Below are 17,581 nucleotides of genomic sequence, written 5' to 3' on the forward strand. Positions count from 1 at the left end.
CAATCCCAGATCGGATACCTCCTGTGGCAGATAGTCAACCTGCCCCCAAGTCTAAGAACCGGCTGTTTTGAAATATACAAGAATCGCCCATTAACATTTCCCCCTTTGATCTCCTGCCATCTGTCCCTCTCTGAAATAGCTGACTATTTCATTCATACAGTGCATAAAATTAACTGGATTTTCTCACCTACACCCTTGACGTAATCCAAAGCCTGTATATTTTCTGAACCAATTCCAGCAAATGAATTAAACACTTTATAGAGCACCTGTGAAAAGAAAAGGAGAAAGAACAGATTGATAAGCCATCAGGTTCTCCTGTTATATTTGCCGTGAATGGAAACAATTAAGTGTCGTGTTCAACCATTTCTTTTGCTGTGCTTTCCACCTGTATGGGACTCCTGACCAGATGTGGAAAAATCACCTCATTAATGTTCATTCACACCACACAAATTAAAGAAACATACCTTCTGTGGATTTCTGCAAAACTGATGTCAAATTGCTCTCTAATTTTAAAAAACAGCTGAATTTACTGTCCATGCAGAAAGAGAAATCAAGGCTGGAAAATATGTTCTTGTTCACTCACGCTGGATTTTCTACCTCTGTTTATTGGCAGGGGCGGGAATGGCAGAGAGGGCGAAGAATCCCATGGGATTGATTGTCTCCACCTCCCGTCAATGGCCTACATGTAACGGGTATCCCAATGTTGAATGCCAGAATCCCCTTTTGAATATATTTAAATGCTATTACCAGACCTGTACACCTGATAGTCTTCCCATGTTAAATTGTCCATTCACATCAACATACGGGCATGCCAACTGGAATCACAACAAGTCTCCCACGGAATGCACCTCACAAGCAGAGCCCATGAGAAATGCACAGGTGAGTAGAGCCACCGGGGATAGAGGGCTATGCTCGGGCAATGTCCGCCCCAGCACCTCCAACAAGTACGCCCACTGCATCCTTCTCCGCATCCATTGCCACTACTACTTCTACCTCCTGCCCCTCTGACAACGTCATAATAACATTAAGCAGCCTTGCACACTCGCCGACAATTGCCGGCCCTACACAAATCCCGTCTGGTCCTTCCCTCTCAACCCCGGCACGCAATCCTCTATCCACAACGCGAACACCTTCACGAACGTCTTTGCATCAACATTGACCCATCCTGCTGCGGTCCTTTCCATTCTTCAAAATCAGCAAAATGGTGCCAGCGACAATGAGGGGGGGATGAGGAGAAGGAGCTCACTTCATTGTACATCCTCACCAACGGGGGGCCCAACTTTGCACCGAATGTCTTGTAAAACTCCACTGGGAACGTTTCTTGCTCCAAGACCTCCTCAGCCTGCATCACCCCAATGCCGCCCATCAACTTCCTCAGCCCACTTGGGGCCACCAATCCCTGCACCCTCTCCTCCTCCACCCTAGAGAACTGAAATGAAAATCGCTTATTGTCACAAGTAGGCTTCAAATGAAGTTACTGTGAAAAGACCCTAGTCGCCACATTCCGGCGCCGGTTCGGGGAGGCTGGTACGGGAATTGAACCGTGATGCTGGCCTGCCTTGGTCTGCTTACAAAGCCAGCGATTTAGCCCTGTGCTAAACCAACCTGTCCAGGAACTACCTCATCCACCTCCCCAGGCGGCTGTATGACGCCTACATCCTTCTGTAGAAGGCCTCAAATACTCCATTTACCCCCTCTGGGTCCAACACCACCGTGCCCCACTCATTCCTCACCCTACCAACCTCCCTTGCTGTTGCCTGCTTCCTCAACTGGTGGGCCAGCATCCGACTCGCCTTTTACCTTTACTCGTACACTGCCCCTTCCCTCTGTAATTGCCCACTGCCTTCTCCATGGACCCTTTATCAACTCCTCCTCTGGTGCCACCAAGTATATCCTATCCACCCTCAAAATTTCATCTACCAGGCTTGCTCTCTCCTCCCGTTCTACCCTTTCTCTGTGTGTCCGGATTGAAATAAATTCCCCCAACTTCCGCCTTTAGTGCCTACCACAGCGAGGAAGCCGTGACCTCCCCTGCATCGTTTTGCTCCGTATAAGCTCGATTGGCAGACCTCACTCTCCCGTACATGCCTTCGCTCTGCCAAAAACCCCACATCCAACCTCTGCTGTAGCCGTTAGGCCTCCCCTGGTGTCACTCGCAAATCTACCTAGTGCGGCGCGTGGTCAGAAACCACAATCGCTGAATACTCCAAGCCAGACACCCCTGCCAACAGCACCTTATCCATCACAAAAAATAGATCCGGAAGTAGACCCGGTGCACATGGGAGTGGTATGAAACCTCTTTCGCCCTCGGCCCCCCAAACCTCCATGAGTACTCCACCCCCATCCGTACGATCCATGAATTCCCTTCAGCTGCCTAGCAACTGCAGACACCTTCGACGCCTTAGGACTCGGCCGGTCCACCCTTGGATCCAGAACCGTGTTAAAATCACCCCACGTTATCAGCCAGTGCATGTCCAGGTCCAAGATCTTCCCTCACACCCACCTCATGAAGTCCATATTATCCCAATTTGGGGCATAAACAGTCACCAGGACTATCGACATCCCCTCCAGCTTCCCACTGACCGTCAACTACCCACCCCCCGGATCAGCCAACAGTGCTACCGACCTCAAATGCCACTTTCTTATTAACCAGTACCGCCACCCCCCTCATCTTCATGTCCAACCCTGAGTGGAACATCTGTCCCACCCATCCCTTCCACAGTCTCATCTGATCTCCCAAATTCAGGGCGTATCCTGCAAAAACACAACTTCCGCTTTCAAACTCAAGTGCGCAAAAACACTCAACTGCTTAACAGGCCCATTCATCCCTCGCAGATTCCAAGTAACGAGCCTGGTCAGGGGGCTCCCCTCCCCCCATCACCTACCGATCAGCCATATCCCTTTTTAGCCAGCTCCCCCCGGCCCACGCCAACCCCTCTTCAAGGCCCGCCCCAAGAAGTCTGCCACCATCTCTCTCTTCCCAACTGCGCCACATCAACCCCCCACTTCACTCCCGTTAACTAGCCCACCCAGCTAGCATGGTGGCCCCTGCCGGGGCCCTGACTACCCTTCATCCCCCCATAATAATAATAATCGTAATCATCTTTATCAGTGTCACAAGTAGGCTTACATTAACACTGCAATGAAGGTACAGTGAAAATCCCCGAGTCGGCACACTGTGGCGCCTGTTCGGGTACACAGAGGGGGAATTCAGAATGTCCCATTCACCTAATGGCACGTCTTTCGGATTTGTGGGAGGAAACCGGAGCACCCAGAGGAAACCCACGCAGACACGGGGAGAACATGCCGACTCCTCACAGACAGTGACCCAAGCCGGGAATCTGGTGCTGTGAGGGAGCAGTGCTAACCACTGTGCTACCATGCCGCCCATAGATGAAAGGTTCCAAGGATTCAAACTCGGATGGCTGAATTCAAAGTCCAGAGTGCTCACTATTATACCATGGATGCAACGGTCCACCCCTTCCCTGCAAACCTCCCAACCACCGGCAAACAAAGAAAAATAGAAGGCACACTCACCATCACTATTCCGCCGTCGTAACCTGCCCCAATCCACCCACCCAATGTGACCCGGAATTTACGCCGAACTCCTCTCCAAAGTTCACTGTCCTCACAATTCTCCCAGACCATGGTCTTTCATGACGTTTATCGCATTCTCCAGCGAGTCAAAATAAAATTCCTGCTTTTGGTGAGGCCTTGGGTGGCACGGTAGCATTGTGGTTAGCACAATTGCTTTACAGCTCCAGGGTCCCAGGTTCGATTCCCGGTTTGGGTCACTGTCTGTGCGGAGTCTGCACATCTTCCCCGTGTGTGCGTGGGTTTCCTCCGGGTGCTCCGGTTTCCTCCCACCAGTCCAAAGATGTGCAGGTTAGGTGGATTGGCCATGCTAAATTGCCCTTAGTGTCCAAAATTGCCCTTGGTGTTGGGTGGGGTTACTGGGTTATGGGGATAGGGTGGAGGTGTGGGCTTGGGTAGTGTGGTCTTTCCAAGAGCCGGTGCAGACTCGATGGGCCTAATGGCCTCCTTCTGCACTGTAAATTCTATGAAATTCTATGAAATCCTTCCTCTGCTGCTGAAATTTTGCCATTAAAGAATTCCACCAGCTGCTCCATCAACCACAGGGTGGTCAGCACTGCCTCCTTACTCTCCACCATCTTCTCCTGTGTCACACCACAAAACCTTTCTTCCTCCAGTTGCTGTCTTTTCCTCATGGCGCTGCTTGTCCGATGAGCCATACACCAGTCCAACCAGAAGAGTATTGCATTCCCTGGACACTTGTGATAGTCACCACTAGCTGTATTATATGTATTATGGTAAGACACATATACTAGAGGTACATGGGAAAATCCCTGCCTGGTGGCTCCACCCAGTAAGCGGCGTACAAATGTGTGTGCTCGCCGGTGCTGCAGCCATTCTGGTTCCAGCTACAGGAGGCACAACATCTTTGCTCAATAAAGCTTTGATTATTCCACTACTCTCGTCTTTGTGGTAATTGATAGTGCATCAACACTCATGCACGCTTTGCCATCAAACACCACACAATTTGGTGGGGAAGGACCAAAAAAAATCCACCTCGAGTGGGAGCCAAATGTGCGACCACTTACTCCATGGTCACCACTGGAAGTCTACATTTATCTTTCAAAAGCATCTTTAAAAACCTAAGTTACGGGCGTCAGTGTTACGCTGTGGAACCCACCCTTTAAAGTTTTTCCCATCAGTGAGGAATGACGGGAATGCCTTGGACCTTGGTGGGACCGGAAGATCCCGCCAGTGGCCAATGGTGAGCCTCCTCTGCCATGGGGTGGAGGGGGGACGGGGGGGGGGGACTATCTTTTAAACCTCAAAGTTAGAAAAGCCCCTCATGCTGAAACAGTATGGTATTTACAAATTCTTGAAAGTGAGAGGAACAATTCAGTGCTGAATTATGGGCAGTGCTGTGCTCTGAGTTCGGAACCTGATGTACCAGGTCACACAGAGACTATCCTGATTTTACTGACATCAACCTTGCAGGATATTACTCCGTTTGAAACTCTATAACACTCAAACGCCCTGATTACCTAGCGATGATCGCATTTCACAAATGTTAAATTCCAATCCCAAACCTTGTGACACCTGTGTTAGCACAACTGGTCCTTCAGCCATAGCTCTTGAATAACCTCAAAATAAAACACGGCTCTTAACAACAACCAGCTTAATGAATGCTTCAGGTTGCAGCTGACTACACAAGAGTCGTGTCAGAGCAGCAGAGCTGACATGGGATTGTGGAATGCCGAGAGCTCCAGAATAAAGCAATTTATTGACCAAAAGCTTGCTTAAAATTAAAGTCCTGTATCAGAGAAATTGTAAAACACCCTCAATAAGTATTTAATAACAGGAACCCCTCCTGGGAATTTTCAAAGTTATTTTGTTTACTGCATTTTTGGCCAATAGAGGGATTTATGAAAGCAGTCCTGGAGCGTGTCTTACAATAGCATGTAGAAGCTCTTAGTACAGAAGGTCTGGAGGCAAGAAATGACCATAATATGTAAGGATTTTCATCAGGCTTCCGCTCTGATAGGGATCAGAATGGGATGCCTTTTTCACTGTTACCTGTTCATCTTGATTCAAGGAGCTATAGATGTGTTCATAAAACTAGCCCATTCACACTTGATGGCCGGGAAGTGGTAACAAAGGGCACGATTTAATGGAAAACTTTGTAAGCGTGGTCGGGAACGAGAACTGCCGCGGGCTTTCCAGCGCTCGACCCGCGAGGCCTTCACCAGCAACAAACATTAATTGATCCACTTAACGAGGCCACACAGGCGTCACGCCGCAAATGAAGGCTGATTCTCCAGCACTGCGCCTGTCAGCTCCTCACCAACAAAGCAGCAATTAAACCAATCCCGCAGAACAAACCCAACACAGATCACAGCCATGCCACTGAGACCAGCCCCACAATTCGGGGATACCAACCTGGCCAGATTTTTTGACACATTTGAATACAGTTGGGTTCCCCCAAGGGACTCGGAGTGTCAGTCACAGGGCGGCCAGTGTCGCCTGGGAAGAGGTGGCAGCAGCCGCCAGCTTGGGGAACATCACCGGGAAAACCGGCACCTAGTACCACAACAAAATCAACAACCTCCACCGGGCCGCATGGGTGCATTGGCACCCCTTCCCTCACCATGCACCTGGCACAATCCCCGCCCGGCACCATATTGTGCCCCAGCCTATCCATGTTCAGCAGTGTCGCCTACTCCTGCCCCTCCCCACCCCACCCATACCCTGCTCAACCTCCCCAACCACCCCATTCCCCCTCCCTCCACGAGGAATGAAGCGTGCAGTTCACGGTGTTCCCACAGAAGAGGTTGGCCCACAACAGTTGGGAAAGGGCCCTGACGGGTGGCGGGGTGCAGACATCAGAGTCCTCACCCCCTACAAGGAACAGCCCTGGAGGTCGCAGGGCTGACCGAGGGCAGATTAGTCACCGAGATAGAGGTTGCCATATGGCGCAGAGGTGAGGATCCACTGGCCACCAGCCAGATGACCTGTCACCAGCGAAGAGACGCACATCTCAGTGGGCGACAGTATTGGTCAGGCTTTTCGGGCACATTCTGACGAGCACCACAAAATTGCTGAAGCACATCAGGTGGAGGCATGAACGCCCAGTCGCGACAGCAGTTGGAGGTCTGCTGGATCGCAAGACCCAGCTGGGTCCTAGTCAGATGCTGCACCCCTGGACCAGGTTTACCTGGAGTTGATGCAGTTGATAGGGTGCAGCCATGATATTCAGAGGGGGATGTCAGCGACACTCCAGCAAGTCCATAGCCGATTGGAGGAGTCCCAGAAGCTACGGTCGCAGAAGGTAGCGTCGGCAATGCGTGGCAACGAGGCCAACATTATTAGGGTGACAACCACAGTGGAGAGCCTGGTGCACGATGTCAGTAGCATGAGTCGAGGTGTCCAAAGCGTGGCTCAGTCAGTAACGGCATTGGCTGTGCGGCTCGACAGCATGTCCCAGTCGCAGGTGGGCAATGCCGAAGCGTTCCAGAGCACATCCCAGTCAATGAGGAGCATCGCCGAGGGCAGTGATATCATGCTGCAGACACTGGGGAGCTGCCAGTGTTGTCAGAGCCAGATGGCACAGGGGCAGCCAGGGCTCAATCCAGCTGTCCCTCCTTCCCGAGGTGACCCAAGCGCTCAAAGGGACCTGACCGGGGGAAGGCACAGAGTGCCAATCCGGAGCCACCCTACAGAGTGGCAACAGCGGTCATCAGCTCCCCAAGATCCTCTCCCCCTGATAACGGTGCATCTCAGAGGCAGCCCTGGAACATGGCGAGGCATATGCCACAGGGCCCCCAGAGGATTCCCATTAGGGGCAACAAAGGCTATGGGACGGTTCAGCAGCAAGCTGCCTCCACCTCTGATGAGCATCCTGGGGACACACCTAGACGCAGTGGTAGAGCACAGAAGGCTAAGCAGGTCAATGATCACTGAGAGTCACTGGGGCGGGGGGGGGGGGGGGGGGGGGGGGGGGGGGGGAAGGCTGGGAAGGGGGGGGAAGTGGTGGGGTGAGGGGTAGGGGTAGGGGAAGCGGGCAGCACCATCTGGGGCTAGGGGCAGTTGGGGAGACACATGTACAGCATTACAAAACATTGCACCGAGGAATATGACGCCTCGAGCACTTTCCTCCGCAATACGAACAGACCTTTAATCTCCTGCCCCAGCCCCCAGGGCAGAGTGGTCCTGGCTATTACCCCCAGGCAGCAGGCGATGGGTGTGAGCACGCACTCAGCATACAGGAGTCAGACTATGGCATTGATTGAGGAGCAACAGCGCTCAGCCTTCAGTGTGGGTTATCATCACCCCCCCACCCCCCCCCCCCCCCTCTCCCATCAGCAGTGACCCGTTGACAGACACAACACAGTCCCGTCACCCTGGGTTGATATGACACAGACCCCGGTAGGGTGGTGAGAGAGGGGGTGATGAGCGGGGGAAAGGCGGAAGGGGGGGAGAAGGAGGTGAGATGAAGGACAAAGCCATGTCCAACGTGAAGCGGCTGAGAATGAAGGTCTCTAGGGCCCTCTGGGCTTGCCGGACCCTCACTGCCCCCGCCTGTCCTCCATCCTCCAGCTGCAGGCCCTCCCGGAGCTCGTATTGCAGCCCCTTCTAGTCCGGAGTCTCGTTGTTCTCCTCCTTAGATGTGGCTGCATGTTCCTCTCCCTCCAGCATATCACCCTGTCGCTGTGCCAGGTTGTGGAGGGCGCAGCAGACCACCATGAAGCGGGCGGCCCTCTGGGGGCTGTACTGCAGTGCACCACCAGAACGGTCAAAATTGGAACAACATTTTGAGGATCCCGATGCACCGCTCAATGACAGCCCGGCTGGCCGTATGGCCTCATTGTATCAGGTCTCCACATCGAATATCCACATCAGCCTCCATTAGCTCCATTATTCCCCAAGAGCCAAACGGCCATCCTGGAGTGGTCCTCGAAGAAGCCGGGGATGTCCGACTGCCCAAGGATGTAGCTATCGTGCACACTCCCTGGGAAGTATGCACACCCGTGTATTATCTTCATGTGGTGGTCACACACGAGCTGGATGATCAGGAAGTGGGACCCCTTCCTGTTGATTTAGGGTACTCTGTGACAGCCTGGTGAGCCATCTTTTCCCCCCTGGATCTGGGGAATCCTGTTGATGGCAGAGAATCCTGCTGCCTGGCTTCTTGTTGGGCCTGGTCCATGTCAAAGTTTATAAAGTTTGCTACCCGGGAAAACAGGGCATCCGTGATGTCACAGATGCACTTGTGGGCTGCGTCTTGTGAGATGCCACACAAATCCCCGCTCAAGCCCTGGAATAAGACCCTAAGACCATAAATCATAGGAGCAGAATTAGGCCCCTCGGCCCATCGAGTCTTCTCCGCCATTCAATCATGGCTGATATTTTTCTCATCCCCATTCTCCTGCCTTCTCCCCATAACCCCTGATCTCCTTATTGACAGATATGTAAAATCAGGATCCTGATATGGCAAAGTTCTGACCACCGGGAGTGGGTATCCTCCTCTGTAGTGATCTTTACATGGGTACGTACATAGGGGTTAATGGGAAATTGAAAGATCACTAGGGGGCAGCACTGGCGGGTATAAAAGCAGATGCAAGCGGCTCTCTGCCCCTCTTGGTGATTAGACTGTGACGAGAGCAGGAACATTGATCTAGCTCAGGGTGACTAGTGTGGTCAGACATAGCTACTGTATATAAATGTTGTAACCTTTCAACTGGTATTGATTTTAAAGTAAGAACTCATGCAGTTGTTAAATTCTGTCACTCAATAAACCTTTCAATACCTCTGGACGACTTTGAGCCTTTTCATCAATGTGCAGAAAGCCTCTGCAGCAACTGGACTGAGTAACGCATGTTACATTCAGTAGTGTTACCAAACACACTACAGTAAGGTAACAAAAGATGGTATCAGGCTGGCTTTAAACGAATAATACTAGCTAGATTAGGTTAGAGAAAAGAAAGAAAAAGTACAGAAATTAAAGTACCGACTGCTCGACTGTGGAAGACTTCGCAGCATTTGGATCCTAGACAACCAACCGACGCGACGGAACACGTACAAGCTCCACATCAGCTGAAAACTATCAGTGACTTAAATAGTAACTGGACAATGTTTAAACAACAGTTCCAAATATACATGGCAGCTACTGACTTAGACACAGCCTCCGACGAGAGAAAGATTCCGTTGCTACGAGGAAGGGCAGGCCAGCAAGTTATAGACATTTATAACTCTTTCACTTACGTTGAAAATGAAGACAAAACTAAATTTCAAGTCATACTCGCAAAATTTGAAGAACACTGTAAAACAGTTTAATGAAATCCTGGAAAGATTTAACCTACGCAACAGGTTCCAAAAAAACGGCGAGACAATCTCTAATTTTGTTACAGATCTCAGATTAATAGCACAAGGCTGTAACTATGCTGACGTAACAGATTCCATCATCAGAGATCAATTAACCTATGGACTCTCTGATGAAAACTTAAGGGAATCACTAATGCAACAAAATGATCTAACTCTAAAAACCACCACAGCAAAGTGCACAGCGCAAGAACAAAAGAAACAGCAGTACCTTGAATTTCTTCAGAAAGAAAACGGGGAGAAATTCCTCCACGAGGTGGAAGAAGTTAAAATGGTGTCCTCTCCTCACAGGTATCTTGTTCCGGCCGCCAGCTCCAATTCAAATATGTACGCGCACAGTCAAAAGAGACGCGACCCGGCGAGATCCGTTTCTGCGCATGCGCAAGAAGCGGCGCATTCCGAACCCGAATTCCTAAAATACCGAACTCAGCCAGAGGAGCAATTTGCGCGTGCGCAATCGCTTCCTACGCATGGCGTCACAAACATCATGACATGCTACCGCTGTGGCAACGCCCACTTAAAAGGGAAATGTCCTGCACAAGGGAAAAGATGTTTAAAGTGCTCCAAACTGAATCATTTCACCTCCCAGTGTAAGCCAAAAGCAAAATATCACATAGTTACAGCCTTGTGCTATTTATCTGAGATCTGTGACAAACATGGAAACTTCAAGGTTCGCACAGTGGATACAATGAAAAAAACCAAACACCTGAAGAAAATGTTTCCGACCACGAAGATTTCCACTCCTGGGAGAACGCACACTTCATCGGAATAGTAGATTCGGCAGAGGAACTTCAAGCGCCGACCACGAATCATCAATATGTTAATGCCATTGACTCCAAAAGTGAATGGAGTGCCACGGTATAAGTGAACAACTTCCCAATTACGTTCAAGCTTGACACGGGGGCGTTCGCAAACTTGTTGACAAGCAAAGATCTCGCATCCATCCCAGGGACATAAGAGATGATACCTGCTGCATGTAAGTTAAAAGACTACAATGGCAGCCAGATCACCTCAAGAGGATCATACCACCTACAAGTAGTCAATAAGAGGGTCACGAAAGGACTACGCTTCAAGATCGTGGACGACAAAAAGACATTGCTGTTAGGTGCTCAAGCCTGCAAGGACTTGCGGCTGGTCCAGAGAATAATCATGCACACGAATGACTCATCACGACTAGACAATGACATCCAGCTGCTGCTCAACGAGTATCCTGACGTCTTTCGTGGCATGGGTACGTTACCATACAAACACAAAATCCTGCTCAAGGAAGATGCAAAACCTGTCATTCATCCACCTAGGAGGGCACCAGCTCCCTTGCGGGACAGGTTAAAATCAGAGCTCCTACGCCTACAATCTCAAGGCATAATATCAAAGGTCACACAGCCGACTGACTGGTTCAGCTCACTGGTGTGTGTCAAGAAGCCATCAGGTGACCTCAGAATCTGTTTAGATCCCAAAGATCTGAACAAAAATATTCGCAGGGAACATTACCCCATCCCCAAGTGAGAGGCGATAACATGCGAAATGGCAAACACTCACATCATCATCAAACTTGATGCTTCCCAATACTTCAGGCAGATGCAGCTCGATGACCGCCACAGAGTGCAGGTATGCACAGATAGAGAAGGAGTGCCAGGGGCTGATCACAGGTATAACAACATTTCACCACGATGTGTACAGCCTTCCCACGTTCCTAGTTGAGACTGATCATAGACCGCTGGTCAACATAATTGAAAAAAATCTCAATGATATGATGCTGCGCCTACAACACATGATGATGAAGCTGAGGAGGTATGACTTCCCACTGGTCTACACTCCTGAGAAGAACCTCAACATAGCTGACACACTGTCCCGAGCTATTGTCACTGACAGCTCAGCTCCTGCATCCATTGATGATGTGGAAGCTCAAGCACAGTTGTGCAGAGAGACTCTCCCGGCATCTGACGAGAAGCTGCAGCAAATTCGCCTGGCGACACGAGAAGATGTAACCGTGCTCCAGGTCATGCACAACCTTCAGCATGGCTGGCCCAAAACATCAAAACTGAACTGTTAATAGTGGACGGATTAATATTAAGAAATGACAGAATTGTCATTCCACTAACGCTCAGGTCAGACATGCTCCGCAGGATTCACGAGGGACATCTCGGAGTTAAAAAATGCAAAAGAGCAAGGCAATCCATATACTGGCCTGGGATAAATGCGGACATTACAAACATGATACTCACATGTGACACGTGTCAAAAACATCACCTGGCACAATGCAAGGAGCCACTCCAGCAGCATGAGATGGCTACGTCACCGTGGAACAAAGTTGGCATAGACTTAGAACATAGAACATAGAACAGTACAGCACAGAACAGGCCCTTCGGCCCTCAATGTTGTGCCGAGCCATGATCACCCTCCTCAAACCCACATATCCACCCTATACCCGTAACCCAACAACCCCCCCCTTAACCTTACATTTATTAGGACACTACGGGCAATTTAGCATGGCCAATCCACCTAACCCGCACATCTTTGGACTGTGGGAGGAAACCGGAGCACCCGGAGGAAACCCACGCACACAGGGGGAGGACGTGCAGACTCCACACAGACAGTGACCCAGCCGGGAATCGAACCTGGGACCCTGGAGCTGTGAAGCATTTATGCTAACCACCATGCTACCCTGCTGCCCCCAACTTGTTTCACTACATGGGTCGAAACTATGTTGTTATCATTGACTATTACTCCAACTTTCCGGAAGTAATGAAACCCCCGGATCTCACGTCGCGTCAGTTATCAAAGCCTGCAAGGAAACATTCTCGAGGCATGGTATTCCAAAAACAGTCATGTCCGATAATGGTCCTTGCTTTGCAAGGTGGGAGTGGACGGAATTCTCCAAGAAATACATCTTTAAACACATGACATCGAGTCCACACTTTCCCCAATCCAATGGCAAAGTAGAGAAAGGTGTACACATTATCAACCAACTCATGAACAAGGCTACTGACTTGAATTCCGACATGCACTTGGCTCTATTATCATACAGAGCATCACCGTTGAGCTCAGGGCTATCACCAGCTCAAATGCTTTTCAATCGAGATGTGAGAACAACGCTGCCAGCGTTACACTTCAGCAATCCGGATCACTCACAAATGGTTGACAAGACACAACACCAACGTCGCAAACAAAAGCAGCACTATGACCGGCATGCAAAATTGCTGCAACCATTAGCGGTCGATGACATGGTTCGACTGCGACACCCAGGTGGAGGATTGTCCAATGCGGCAACAGTGCTACGACAAGCAGCGCCACGATCATACACTGTAAAGTCCAATGAAGGTGTGCTGTTCAGACGCAATCAATGAGACCTGCTAAAGGTTCCACTTCCTGAACCTGTCTTTCTGACGTTAAATCTACAGGACTCACTCACTCGCAACACTTGACACCATCAGCCGGTGAACAGACAGACATTAAAACCTCAGTGTCTCCATGCCCGTTTAGGAGATCAACTCGAATCAGACACACACCCAACTGTCTGAACCTGTGAACATTGGACTGATGCAATCATTGATTTCTGTAATGCATTATTACGCGATACCAACTATGTTTGTTCCATTCTAGTAACAACACTGAAACTATGTTTAAAAAAAAGAAAAAAGGGGGGTTGTAATGACATGGGTATGTACATAAGGGGTTAATGGAAAATTGAAAGATCACTAGTGGGCAGCACTGGTGGGTATAAAAACAGACGCAAGCGGCTCTCTGCTTCTCCTGGTGATTAGACTGTGACAAGAGCAGGAGCATAGATCTAGCTCAGGGTGACTCGTGTGGTCAGACATAGCTACTGTATATAAACGTAACCTTTCTACTGGTATTGATCTTAAAGTAAGAACTCATGCAGTTGTTAAATTCTGTTACTCAATAAACCTTTCAATACCTCTGGATGAATTCAAGCCTTCTTCATCAAGGTTCAGAAAGTCACTGCTGCAATTGGATTGAGTAATGCATGTTACATACAGTTGTGCTACCAAACACACTACAGTAAGGCAACAAAAGATCCTCCTCCATGTGATGCCATGTCCTACAGATGTCACACCATCCCCTTGTTGAGGAGCTTCCTGCAGCACATGCTGTCTGTCATCTGTTTGAAAGACCAGTGACGCCTGTACACTTTGGGTCACCACCGGTTTCCCCCTCTTTGTCTCTCCCTGGCCTCATGGGCGGCCAGCCGGGTCCTCAGGGTGTGGGGTGTGTTCCTGCACCTGGGCCGCCACCTTGAGCCGACCAGCAGCACCGCGAGAACAGCCTCCAAGATATCATCTGTAAGGAATTAGAGAGGGTGAGAGACTGACAATCAGTGGTGTCTTCTACCCCGGCACCTTCCATTCCCCCATTGCTCTCCCCCCCTCCCCACATCCCCTGCCATCCAATACGCCCGGACCACAGACCGTGTACTCCAGACTCCAGCATGTAACATTATCTGGACTAGGCGCTGGTCTCCTCTCCGCTACACACACCCACCCTCTGGTCGTGGAAATGTCGCCGGTGCTGGGGCCCAGATCCTGGGTGTTCAGATGTTGGCCGCTGCGTCCCTGGTGTTGCTTCTGGCGTAGTGTTCTGGCACAGTGTCCAGGCATCGCGGTCTGATTGGGCTGCCAGGCAATAATTCCCTCATCGTCCGGGAGCCAAGATGGTTACCTCATCGGATCCCCAGAACAGTCATACCATCAGCTTCACGTTTTTAAAAAAGGTGTACTAATCGGTGCCCGTGTTACCACTTGCTGGGATGTGGTTAGATGACGAGAGTCTGTTAGATAGGTGGTGGTTGCCTTTAATTGTATGGAGATTGGCTTTAAATGGCGGGATCCTCATTTCGCCACCGAGAGGGCTGGTTAAACCGCAAACCAATCGGCGCGGTTCGCGATTTTGGCCTCCCCACAATCTAACAGCCTTATTGCGCTCTCACTCAAGCGCAACGCGGCTGTAAAATCGCGCCCAAAGTCTGGCTCCAAGGCCAAGCAGGAAGTAGCGTGGAACCTTGGAAAATAGCAAAAGGAAAGGGGGTGGGAGAAGAGGAGGACGTGCACAATGCTTACCCTAGATAAGTTATTCTATTGCAGCTTTAAAACTTGTATCAACCTGCCCAATGTGGAAAATTGCCCAGTCGATCCCACAAGGAGAAAACCCATTACCACCTGTTCAGAGACACTAGGGGTGGACAATAAATTCTGCTTTGCCAACTATTGAGCTGACGTACTATTCTTGTAAATGGAGAATCAGAATAAAATCCCCTCCAAAGGAGATCTGTACAAGGTTCTAAACTTTATTTGATACATTTTTTCTCCACTAATTTGAAGATGAGTTTTTTTTTGGAAGACACGACTGAATGTATGAAAATTAGCCCAAGTCATGCTCAGGAAATGCCTGGCATACGGGAAAACTGCAGAACAGTGAATAAGAGAAATTTTAAAATTGTATCTTGTACTGTTCCCCAATCCTCTACAATGATTGGCTGCTCAGCGCATGTTTACTTTGCTATTTTGCCTGTCAATATGGCCTGCAGTAAGCACAGGCTGTATGCTGGTCTCCAGTTAAGCAGAGCTTTGAAGTATCCCCATCATCCGCTTACTTTAAAGTATATCTGATGTCTCGGTGACATGAATCAGCGATTTCATATCCAGCTCAAAAATGGCATTTTACTGCTGCACTCAAACCAGGACTGACACTACTAATAGCTGCAAGGATCAAACACCTGTGATCGATGTGCAGCACAACTGGAGCATTCATTCGTGACTTTTGAATTCCATCCCTTTTGCGATAAAAGCAAACATTGCCACTAGTCTTTGTGATTGATTTTTGTACCTGTCCCCCAGCTTTTGAGCTGTGCACCCAAATGTCTTTGTTGTTCCACGTAAACTCCAACTGTTTGAGTGGAAGCTTCAGATTTCTCGAGATGAGCAAAAGATTATATTGTGAGCACATTTGTGCCAAAGATTAGAACTTTCCTGCTTCCGGCAGCTCGTCTGAGCAACTTCCACTGCCAGTTCATATAGCAGAGTTTAGCTCCTGTTTATTCCAGATACATTTTAATGCTGCCCCCTCTAAGTTTTTCTTCCTCCCCCACCCCAAGAGCAGACATTCTCTCCCTTTATCTTTATAATAAAATATCTGATGCTGGAAGCTCATTTGGCTGAAAAATCAGGTTCATAATGATGAAAAAGAATGCATTCTGCCACCATTTACAGACTTGCAAGATCTAACCCTGACCTCCGCAATCAGTCAGCTTCTGCTACCCTGAATAGATCAATTTATACTGGAGCATCTTCACCAAACTTCCATTACCGCTCCAGCTCTGTGGCTGAAACTGATTCAGTCAATTTAGCCTGCGCTATTTTTTTTAACTTCTGTTTACTGGAGTTTTTTCAATTGTCTGCACAAATTTGCACAAAACAAGCCAAAGCGAACAGACAGCTACAGGTGTCAACCTTCAATAGGTACAGCCCAGAATGATGGTCACTACAGTGTTAGGAATAACATGACCTGATGAATCGGGGACAAAATCCCCAATAGGTTTCCCCCACAAATAAGTGATCTGCCTGCACCAGAACAGGATACAGGCAACAATTTAGACCAGTTATTTTCAAACTCAGGGTCGCGGCCCACGGGTGGGTGTTGGGAGGCTCACAGGGCCGTCAGTCACGCCGATCCCGATCGTGGGAAGGAGTGCTTAATGGCCGCGACCGGCTTTTAAAAGACAAATTCAAGGACAGCACCTGATACAACCAGACCCATGTTAACAATCCATGGTTCTCCCACAGAGAAAGTAAAAAGAAGGCAAGAACAAGAGCAAAAAGTTGAACTCGTATAACCCCACTTCCCAGCCCAGAACCAAGGACAAAACAGATCATCAGATCAACAACACCGCCCTCCAATAGGGTAAAAGGCCACCTTGGGGGGGGATCCACCATATTACGACAAAACAAAGACCGGCCAACCAACCACCACATGGGCGTGCCTAACTCTCCGGAGGAATTAGCCAAGGATAAATCGTGGCTGGAGACTTCAACCAGGCCAACCTAAGGAAGGTCATACCCACACTCCATCACATATCCCCTGCCCCACCAGAGGTGCAAACACCCTGGACCACTGCTACACGAGATTCAAAGGAGCCTATCTCTCCATTCCCCGACCACACTTTGGCAAATCCGACCACAAGTCGGTATTCCTACTTCCGGCTTACAAACAGCAACTCAAGCTTGCTGAGCCAGTCAAGAAAACCGAGCAGTGTTCGAGGAATCTGAGGACATCCTCCCCGATTGCTTGGAGTCTGTGGACTGGCCCATATTCTAGACCGCGGCAGCTAACCTGGATGAGTACGCAACCACCGTCACAGACGTGTCGAGGACTGCGTACCAAAGTGTGGTACCTAAGTGTGTCGAGGACTGTGTACCAAAGAAGACATTACGGGTATTCCCCAATTGGAAACGCTGGCTTAACCAAAAGGTTCACTCCCTGCTGAAGTCCCGGACGGAGCCGTTCAAGTCTGATGACCCTGACCTATAGAAATCCAGGTACGACGTACGGAAAGCCATCAGTGATGCAAAAGACAATACCGCATCAAACTAGAGTCCCAGGCCAACGTCACTAACCCACGACAACTATGGCGCGGCCTGCACAAGATCACAGGCTA

At 49.6% G+C, this 17,581-nt stretch overlaps 1 protein-coding gene across 3 annotated transcripts in view; it reads right to left on the reverse strand.

Annotated features, from left to right (window-relative positions):
• LOC119971383 (sodium/hydrogen exchanger 5-like) overlaps window positions 1–17,581 on the reverse strand; it is a 416,159-nt gene that overhangs the window by 178,137 nt on the left and 220,441 nt on the right. For all 3 annotated transcript variants that reach the window (XM_038806843.1, XM_038806842.1, XM_038806844.1), the window contains exon 4: window positions 188–266. In XM_038806843.1, coding sequence (XP_038662771.1) covers window positions 188–266 — 79 coding nt within the window. The remainder of the gene's footprint in view (window positions 1–187; window positions 267–17,581) is intronic.

This window comes from Scyliorhinus canicula, chromosome 9 (assembly GCF_902713615.1).
Source record: "Scyliorhinus canicula chromosome 9, sScyCan1.1, whole genome shotgun sequence".
NCBI classification, from domain to species: domain Eukaryota; kingdom Metazoa; phylum Chordata; class Chondrichthyes; order Carcharhiniformes; family Scyliorhinidae; genus Scyliorhinus; species Scyliorhinus canicula.